This window comes from Peromyscus maniculatus, chromosome 23, assembly GCF_049852395.1.
Source record: "Peromyscus maniculatus bairdii isolate BWxNUB_F1_BW_parent chromosome 23, HU_Pman_BW_mat_3.1, whole genome shotgun sequence".
Lineage (NCBI taxonomy): Eukaryota > Metazoa > Chordata > Mammalia > Rodentia > Cricetidae > Peromyscus > Peromyscus maniculatus.
In genome coordinates, this window is record NC_134874.1 from 60,368,409 (window position 1) to 60,378,689 (window position 10,281).

Sequence of the window (10,281 nt, forward strand, 5' to 3'; positions counted from 1 at the left end):
TTCATGCTTTTGGCAGGGTAAGTGTTAGCACTCTTGCATTCTCCTTTTCCTGCTTTGCCCCCTGGCCTCTTTCATTTGAGGGATTGGTCTGGGCCCACGTCCTTCCTTAGTTTGGCCCAGTTTTCTTCAGGGTCAGAGGTATGCTCAGGCAAATTCTCATCTTGGTGAAGGCCCTGGCTTCAGTCCAGGTAAAGTTGGGGCATGGATACTCTCCTTTTCTTTCTTTGAGCCAGGTCTTTTTCTTCTGAGGAATAGGGTAGAACTCATTTCCCTCTTGGATGGGGCCAGCCTTCTTCAGGGTCATGGTTAGGCATGGGTGTTCTTTTTTCTTTTTGTTTCATTTCATTTTGTTACTTTTCCTTCTTCTCCTCTGCCCTTGGCTCTTCCATTTAATGGACTGGCCCAGGGATACCTCTGTTTTTCCTCCGAACCAGTGCTTATGCAGCTTCAGGTTTTGGTGAAGGCCTCTTTTAGGTCAGGTTTGGCCTTTTCATTCCTAGTGTTGGTCACTGGCCTTTCTGGGTGAGGGAAGCCATTGCTAATGTAGGCGTTATTTCTGGTCTTCACCAGGTTCATCCTTAGGCCTTGGAATACTTCTGTCTTGACATCATGGTTTAATGGTTAATCCTGGTCTACTTTCACTGTAGATGCTTAGCATGGGCCTTTTCAGGGGCCATGTTGGCCTGGGGTACTTTAAGGGTGTGGCTGTGTCCAGGCAGTTTTTGTGTTAGAGTTAAGCCTGGTTACATTGATATTCTGGGACTGTTGGTACCTGTTTCTCTTTAGGGTTGAAGCAGGGGATACTTTTGAGTGGAGGTTTGACTGAAGCTATTTTGTATTTGTAATCTGCCTTAGATTATGCTCAGCCTTTCTGAATAAAAATAACATGTGGATATTGATAGAGGACTGTATTTATTGTTCTTCTCTTACATCTCAAGTATATTCTGAGGAACATTGGCTCTTTCCAAGGGAAATGGGCACAGACACCAACACACAGCACAGACTCCAGATGAAATAAACTACATATTACACAAATAGAAAGGGGAAGTAGGGAGGAGACAGTGGTGCTTGGGAGAGTCCTTGCTGTTGCATTGGTGACTGTGGCCATGGTAAAGAGGCACCATGAGCTCATGTGGAAAATTGTTGCTTCTCAATAAAGATAATGTAAGCCTTAATGTAAGAAGTCATGCCTAGTCTCACGACAACTTGATATAACATGACAGGCAGATATGCACAGGAGGCCTGACCATTTCTGAAGAGAAAAAAAAGAAGGAGGAATGGATGTGGAGCAGGAAGTTTGGAGGGTAGGGGAGGGACTGAGAGGAGAGGACAGAGGGGAAATTTTGGTTAGGGTGTAAAAACAAAAATAAACAAATAAATAAAACCAAATTTATTCCAAAAGAGGGAGAATATTGATGGTTATCATATTTAAATTTGAGATACTAAAATAATGTCCCTCCAGGGACATTGCCACTTATTCTAACTTTATAATGTGCTTGCAGTTGTAAGGGATTGCTGGGGATGTCTTTCTGTATGCTGTAAATGTGTTCCTCTGAGTAATTGATAAATAAAATGCTGATTGGACAGTAGCCAGGCTGGAAGTATAGTATAGTCAGGATAAGCAGAGAGGAGAATGCTGGGAGTGGAAGGCTGAGTCAAGAGAAGCCACCGCCACCATGAGAAGTAAGATGTAAAGTACCTGTAAGCCACAAGCCATGTGACAACTTATAGATTAATAAAAATGGGTTAATTTAAGATATAATAACTAGATAATAAGAAGCCTGCTACAGCCATACAGTTTTTAAGTCTCTGTGTGTTTTCTTGGGTATGAGCAGCTGCAGGAGCTGAGTGGACAGAGGAAAACTCCAAATACAAGGAATAATTAAATCATGTTAGACATAATTTTGAGCTGGTATAATACATAATGTCTTTGTGTTGTACTTGCAATAATTATATCATATTTAGGCAATATTAAGACATGGTTATTGTATTACATTTGGAAATTAATCATGACATAAAAAGATATAATTGTGTGTCAAGTTGACAAGGGTGCAGATGTGATATCTATTTTTGTTTGTCACATTTATTACATCTGGAATTAACTAAAACCCCAAAATGGAGGGGCATGCCTGTAATGTACTTTTGCTTAATTTGAATAGAGAAGATCCACATGTAGTCCTGATTTTGCATTAGGGAGATACTCTTTTAATCTGGATATTGACGAGGAAAGAAACACCTATATCTCAGATGTTTTGAGCCCCAAAATTCCGCCTGTAATCTCAGCCAGGCCTTGAGATGGAAGCCCATATAATGAAATGGAGGAAGTGAGCTTTGCTCTTTACCTGCTTTCTCTCACCTTGCTAGCAAGTCCATGCCTTCATTGGCATTGGAGCCAACTTACTTGGGATTCCAGACTATACTACTGATGGGCTGAGACATCAAGCATAGTAGACTGAGCAACTCCTGGATTCGAGGACTTTGCCATTATAGCCAGCCAATGTTCAATTAGCTGGACCACAGCATCTAAGTCATTCTAAAATATAGCTTTTTGTATCTATAGAAATTCATTCTGTTACCCCATAAAACCCTGACCAATGCACCAGACAGGTATAGGACTTTTAGAGTAGTTTGGGCTTAACAACAGCCTTATCTCACTTATAAATTCCACATGGTCACATTCCCTTTCTCTGCTTTTTAGATGATGCTTTGATGCTGGCCTACTAGGTATCTATAGCTTCTGGGCAAGAAAGTAAAATAACACAAGTCTGAAATTTCTCAAATGGAACACACAATAATCTAATTAAACAAGTAATTATATGAGATGGAGAGATTCTAGCTTAAGTGAGGAATGAAAAACCAGATGTCTTGGCTTCTCTGGGCCAAGACCTCGCACAGCCCCACTGATGAAGACCAGAGGACACAATGTTCTTTTTACCCTTGATGTGACAGCTCCAGTCTGGAGACCCATGGGATAACATCCTTTAAACATGAACTCTCTACTTCACTCTCAGTCTCAGGAGTGAGATCTATTCCAGAGGAGCTTCACAAGAGTCAATCAGTCATTTGAAAGAACTTTCTCAATATAATCTGAGATCTACTGTGATAAAAGTGCAGCATCAACTACCTCCTCCTGTTTTTAGTCTTGCATAGAATCACTCTGCACCAGAGAAATGTGGCCTCTGATGCAGGTTCCACCCACTCCACCTAGTCATGAAGTTACTCCCAACATTGCTTATCTGGACCATCAAGAGGGATTCCTCATCCCACCTTCACTCTAGGACAGTCTTCTCAATTCTGCATTTCATCAGACAGTCTTATTTTCATGTTGTCAACCTAGAAGAGATCTAGCAAATCTGTGCCAGTCTGACAGTGAGTGATACTGGGGCAGGATCTTGAACATATGAGAGCCCTGCATGGATGTGTGGCAGCCTAAGACAGTTAGCATGCCTGTCCCAACAGGTTTCAAGAAACTTTTGGTTGGGAGTGATCCAGTCCACCTAAGACAGCACACATGGCTGGGAGGAAAAGGTCAATTGCAGGGACAGGAGAGAATGCTCATCCATGAAGAGCACTCATTGCTGTCTCAGAAGACCCACAGGACAGCTAACAAACCTCTTTAACCTAAATTCCAGGTGGAATCTGCCCTCACCTGGCCTCTGTGGGAATTGCATGTACATGGTGGCCAAACACCCATAAGTATAAAGAAAAGCACCACAAAATATCCCAACATGTCTTGCAGGAATTATCTCTTCTTCTCGGTTATCATTCATGTTATATTTCAGAAAAACTAGAGGCAGATTTCGTTTCATTTTCTGATTTGTTTTATACAATTTTAATGAATATTCTTATTTCAGAGAGGCCTGGAGCAAATACTTGTTTTTCCCTTTAATTTGGTCTACATGATGATTTCGTGAACATGTGTGTACAGTGTACCACACTTTACTGGCAGCTAAATATATGACGTCAAGGATACAATATGTCTAGTTTTTCTATTATGTAGTGGGTATCCATGGAGTAGGCTATTCCATCTGCATATAGGTGCCATTCCCCTGTATAGCCCTGAGACCTATGGCTGAGAAATCCTTGTGCAGCCCAAGATTCCTGGAACTGGCTGAGATACATCCAAGCCTGTGAGTTCAGGGTTTACAGCAGTGTGAAACCTCACCTGACTAAAGAAGACTCTCAGAGTGAAGCTGAAATTGGATTTTATTCATAAAAATGTATTCATTTTACTCAATGGGGTCTTTCAAAACAGCAGTCATTATATACAATGTATAGCCTTAGCAAACTATTAACCCAATAACAAAAAATAACAAAACCTTAAACTAAAATGAAGAAAACCAAAATCTAAAGCATAAATATCCCAACATATAAATAAAAAAAATTTAAGCAAATTTCAGGAGCCTTTGGAATTTCATTATGGAAGAGCAAATGAGGTGAGGACCTAGATTACTCTCTGCAGTGAATTATCTTCAGCAACACTAGCATATGACATGGCATCAGCTTCAGCACTCCACTAGAGAATCTTATGCTTTTGGTGTGGTCTATCTGGATGGCAGTGTGATGTTAACACAGTCTTCCTTTTCAGATTTCCATCACATACGTAATCAGCTTGTCAAAGCCCTTGGTAGGAAGCTGACAGAAGAACTCTTGCTCACCCACATGTCGTCTTCCATGTTGTTTTGCCCCTCACTGGGGCCACATGCTGATGGATGTCAGGGTTCTTAGTAATTTGTGTTGTGTCCTCTGAATCTCAGACTATTTCTGATACAATCTTTTCTCTGGGAATACTGAGCCAATGGATGTGGATCAGATTGTGGCTGGACTGCCTGATGGTAGGTTGATATGTGCCTCACTAGTGAGTTCACAGCTGAAAAGAGGTGGCAATTTCTGAGGAGGCCGTGAACCTGGAGTGTCATGCCTTCAAGGTGTCTCTGGCTTCTTCTAGCCTTCTCAGTTTTCTTAAGAGGTGCTGTCATGGAAAATTGGTAAAGAAAATAGGATTCAGAAACAGTTTTGCTTGCCACTGTCAAGAACAATCAGGGCTAATGCATCCCTAGTAAACAAAAGTTAAGGAAGAAAACACAACCCTTGAACACCCTGGCTGCTGGGGATGGGGCTCAATGGTGGCTTACTTGCCTGGAACATAGTGTTTCTGCCCCAGCAGCTCCATCTGCAGGAGGCTCTCTTCCTGGGCTGTGGTCTGCTCCAGTTCCTGCTGGAGGTTTTCAAACCTAGGGGAGGAAGGCAGCTGGGGCACAAGCCTGGTGGGGACCTGCCATGTCAGCTGTGAGCCCCCACCAGCTCTACTCAGCTAGACAATCAAGCATTACCTTTCAGCTGAGTTCATTCCCTGCTTATCCAAGGGAAAAGGGACAGAGAGCTACTGGACAGGATTTTTTTCTCAGCTTTTAAAAACTGCTAGAAATTGAACTGGTAAATACACACTTTGCTGGATTAGAAAAAAACAGCCTATTTCTCCAACCGTCCAAAGACATCATTTTGGAGAAATATCAGTATGTCAAGGTCTGAGGCACAGTTCAGGAAAGATGTAGCTGGCCTTGAGTAGATACAGGTGAATGTGAACTTCCTGGAAAACTCTATGCCTGCCCTCTAGTGGAGACTACACAGCAATGCAGAGAAGACTGTGGTTATTCCTACAGCTCAGAACCCTACATGGGGTTAACTTGTCAGCTCCTACTCTGTTTATGACCAGAGTAAATCTTCTCATGAGAAACTGATAAACACTGCAGAGAGCCTGCAGTCAGCAGGAGTGTGCTGTATGCAAATCTGCAAAGGGTGGACACCTCTCTAACGTGATGTTCCTGATGGAAAAGATGCAGGAGGACACACTTTCCTTCATGATCAATGATCCTCCTTTCCAGGTTTCTGGCTGCCATGGGAATATTCATGGGGAGATCTAATCTAAGAGATGAGATACTCAGAGCATACTAGAGGTCTCAGAAGGGAAGAAGGGGACACAGTTCCCATGAGACCACGGAGAGAGCATATTGTTTCCTGGTCATAATTCTTGTTGACTGAGCCAGCAACGACACTCTGAGGGGTTCTTTCCCTGACTGTGGCTGGCAGCTTTGCCAATTGAGAAAACTCAAAGAGCATGGAGATCCAGGTACAGCGGACCCACTTGGATCCACCTGCTTCTGGAAGCCTGGGCTCCTACCTCATCTGGGACACAGTGAAGTGATGCTGCAGCTTTACTGCCAAGTCCCCTTGCTTGGTGAACAGCTCCTTCTGCTTCATCAGGGACTGGAGATTTTCCTCAAGTCTTTGATGTTCCTGTTCATTAGAAGATTTTTTTTTTAGGGGAGGGCATCCTCACCATGTACATAAACATCGACACATACACACACACACATTCTATCTATCTATCTATCTATCTATCTATCTATCTATATTATATATATCTACATATCTATCTATCTATCTATCTATCTATCTATCTATCTATCTATCTCCAGCACACACATGTATATGGATGCACATATGCAAACACACTAAATTCCATCCATGCTTAGTTTCCCAGATGACAGTAATAAGAGTAAGAAGAGATCGCCTGAGATACCAGGAAGAAGAAAGTTACCTTTCATTAACCTACATCCGCTCTACCCGTATTTCAGCCTAGAGTCAGGAAATACAGGATGCTTTGAGCACAAGGATGTAGAGAAGATTGTGTACTTTTACTTGGTTTTGATCATTTTTCAGGTTATTTTTAGTTTATATGTGCAGGTGTTCAGCCTGCCTGTGTGTCTGTATAACACATGAATGCCTTTTGATTTGGGAGAAGAACTCAGTGGGCAGATAAGTCAATGTGGTGCTTGCCTTGAAATCCTGTACACACCAGGGTTCCTTGATCTGTAATCTAAACTCTCCTAGCAAGTTTCCCAGTCTGTGCATTGAAGGCTTAGTTCCCCAGCACAGGACCAATGGATTGCAGTGGACCAGCTCCTTGCTCTCTCTCAGTGCTTCCCAGTGCCTCCAAGGAGGGCAGCTTCCTCCTGAAGAAGCTCTCTATATCACAGGTTGCCTCCATTTAGGCCCAAAGGAAACTAGAAAATCACTACAATCAGTAGTCTATATTAAACTTTCCTTCAAATAAGAAGATTGTGTCAGACATTTCTTTGAGTAACAGAATGTTGACTAACTCACAGCCAAATAATTGCATATATTATTCCAAACTTAACAATATCCCATGGACCACATTGTATGTTTGTACTCATCAATGATGGGTCTCTGAATAGTTGCTAGTTGGGCTGTTCTGATGAGTCCTGCTGAATCCCTGTTGTCCCCTATTCTCTGTGGACACCACTTTCCATTCTGGAATTAATGCTCCACCCGAAGATTGCAGTTCCACTTTCTGAATAATTGTACATAGCTTCTCACAGGGCTGCACCATTTTACACTACTAGCAATGTCTGAGAGTTCTCACTTCTCCCAACTCTCCATCAGGCTGATTTTAACTCAGTATGAAGAAGTTTGGAATAAAAGCAGATTCTGAGTGCTGCAGACACAACATGGAGTGGGTACTTGAGAGTATGGTGAGCCTAAGCAGTGCCCTGAGACAGTCTCATCTCACACCTCAGCATAGCTGTCAAACTTCTGCTGGGCTGGGATGCAGCCACAAGCACCTCTGCAGTTCAGAATTTTTCTGAGAAAAAAGTCCAGGCCAAGCACCTAGGACCAGGTTAGCTGAACCATGGTTAGGCAAAGGTGAAAGGAAAATGGCAGCAGGCGATGAAGAGAAAAACTAAACAGGATGCAGGGAAGTCATCAGTGGTCAGCCTCCTTTCACCCAGAGCAGAGAAGGACACAAACCCTCAGGCAGCCTTTGCTGCCTCTCAGTAGCCTCTTTCTCACTGTCATGGACCCAATTACTTTGTTTTTCTCCAGAGGATTTCTTTGCAGAGAAATAATTCTGCCTCTACAAATACCTGAAAAACATTTAGCTTGCATCAATTTTGTGGCCTTGCATGTGTAGTTAGCTGTGTGGACATGCAGAGTGATGGGCAGCTCCATCTGTCCTTTGACTTAGGCAAAGTGGTACTAACCAGATTAGGCACAGTGCTTTCTCACGAAATCCATCTCCATCATTCTTAAAGATGTTCCACTGTTCCGTGAGAGAGTGAACACACACTTAGAGGCTCAACACACATTCTCATTCCCCAAACACACACATAAAAACAACACAAACACACACCTTTCTTGAATCCAGAAAGGCAAGGAAGAAGACTAGAATGTTGCAGCACCTTTTCTAATCCAGGGAAGGTAGTGGGTCCTCCCTGCTGTCTACAAGCCTCTTAAACCCAGCCACGCTCTTCTGTCCTGGCCTGAACTAATTTCACTTCCCAGGGAAGTTCTTATCACCAGACTCACTGATCGTACAGAGAAGTAACAACCTCTGCACAACTGAGTTGGACCACACAAGACCAAGTACTGGGAGAAAAGGGTGAGGCATGAAGCCTCCCAATAGATACAAGTTGACCCATCATAGTCTCCTCACTAAACTTACCTGGACTCCTCCACAGAAGACATTGATAGCACCAGAGAATGAAAGTCACCCATTGTCATTACCCAACAACTTTTGACCAGATTACAATGCACATTATATGAAAACAGCCCCAAGGCAGTCAGTAAAAGGCTACTTAGGTCATTCACAGCACTTTTCTAAATTGCAGCACTCCATCCAACTATCAGTTGGAATCTGTCCTAAGACACAGACACATACATTATAGAGTGAGCATCAAAATGTCAGGTTCCATGCTGTGAAGCCAGTAGACAAACCAGAGCTTTCCTGGGAAGTTACCTTTATGCTGTGAAAGAAAAGAAGTCTAATTTTTATTTTTAAAGTAGCTCCATTGTTTGATTTTTCTTATTACAAAAACGCATGAATTCCAAAGTAATAAAAATGTTTAAAAATTAAGAGAAACCAACTAATCCATTCTCTTTCTGACCAAATGAACCATTTAGCAACGAGATGAGACAGAAAAACACAGGATGCTCTACTGTGAGGAGACAGGAGATCCAAAGATCTGTGGCTATCCAGCTTAGTTAGAACAGAAATTTTGAGGTTCAGTGAGAGACCCGGGCTGAAGGGAATAAGGGAGAAAGCAACAGAGGACCCTTGATGTCATCATCAGACCTTCCAAAATACTCACAGTTGTATGTGCCCTCAGACAGGCACACTCATACACAGACACACACCCTCAATCATCAGTGATCAGAACGAAGTGAGGAGGACATCACACAGAATGAGGATGACATTACCAGTTGGATTAATTCTCCTCACACTAGCTGTTATAGGTGAGTCCCACAATTCTGCATCATTTTGGACTAAAAATGCCTGGGGAAGCATGCTGTGTTTCTGGAGGCTATGTTGATGCAGTTGGCTCAAATGTGCCACCCTGACCCCCGCCTCTCATAAGCCCTTGGCACATCCCTGGTCATCCAGTGAGCTTCTGAATGTAATATCCAGGATGGGAGAACTGGCCAATGCCACTCACAGCAAATAGTAGTGACAAACTGTTAATTTAGTTTCTTGAATTGTGAACCAAGAGCTTGGCCAAATAAAGAGAACACCATGGCAGTCTGGGAACAAGAGGTTAAAATGCCACACGACACCCAAAAAGATGTCTATGAGCCAAAGTCATGTGGCTTTTTCAGGGGGCGTTCCTCCTTCCATGCTGTTTCTACCTCTGATCTCACATGACCCCTGCCAAGCAAATGAGACCCAGACCCTTGACCTGACTCACTCAGATCTCTGTGGCTCCCATAACACCCCGGCTCCTCCCATATTTACAAACAGGTGAGTGGTATATGATTGACCCATCTCCCTCAATGAACTGTGGCTTCCAGCAGAGCAGTAGGGTATGCTTGCTCTAAGAGGCTAACTCCCAGAAAGACTTGTGAATGATCACAGAAGTGAACTATTGGATGGGATGGGTCTGTTGGATAAGTGAGTAGATGGTTACATGGGTGTGTGCATATGTGTGTGTATGGTCAGACTGGTGGCCAGGTTGGCCCTGCTGCTTCAACCTACCTGCAGCTGCCTTGTCCAGAGGTCATACATCTTTCCATGAGCCTCCTCACAGAGCCTCTTTGCCTCCTCACAGGACTCTTGTAGTAAAATCTGCTCCCCCTGCAGCTTCTTCTTGTCTTCTAGCAACATTCTCACTTTTTCCTTCAGCTGAGTCTGTTCACTCAGGTGCTGACTGTAGAGGGTGCTGAAATATCACCAAAAATGATGAGCTCCACCTCCATCTGCCA

The 10,281-nt window shown here is 43.1% G+C and overlaps 1 protein-coding gene across 1 annotated transcript; it reads right to left on the minus strand.

Moving 5' to 3' along the window:
• Window positions 1-5,057: 5,057 nt before the first annotated feature.
• Window positions 5,058-10,281, minus strand: LOC143270529 (uncharacterized). The gene is made up of 3 exons (XM_076560867.1): window positions 10,055-10,281; window positions 6,182-6,297; window positions 5,058-5,234 (listed from the first exon to the last, which is right to left on the minus strand). The coding sequence occupies exons 1-3, from the start codon at window positions 10,181-10,183 to the stop codon at window positions 5,132-5,134; spliced, it is 348 nt and encodes a 115-aa protein (XP_076416982.1). The 5' UTR covers window positions 10,184-10,281; the 3' UTR covers window positions 5,058-5,131.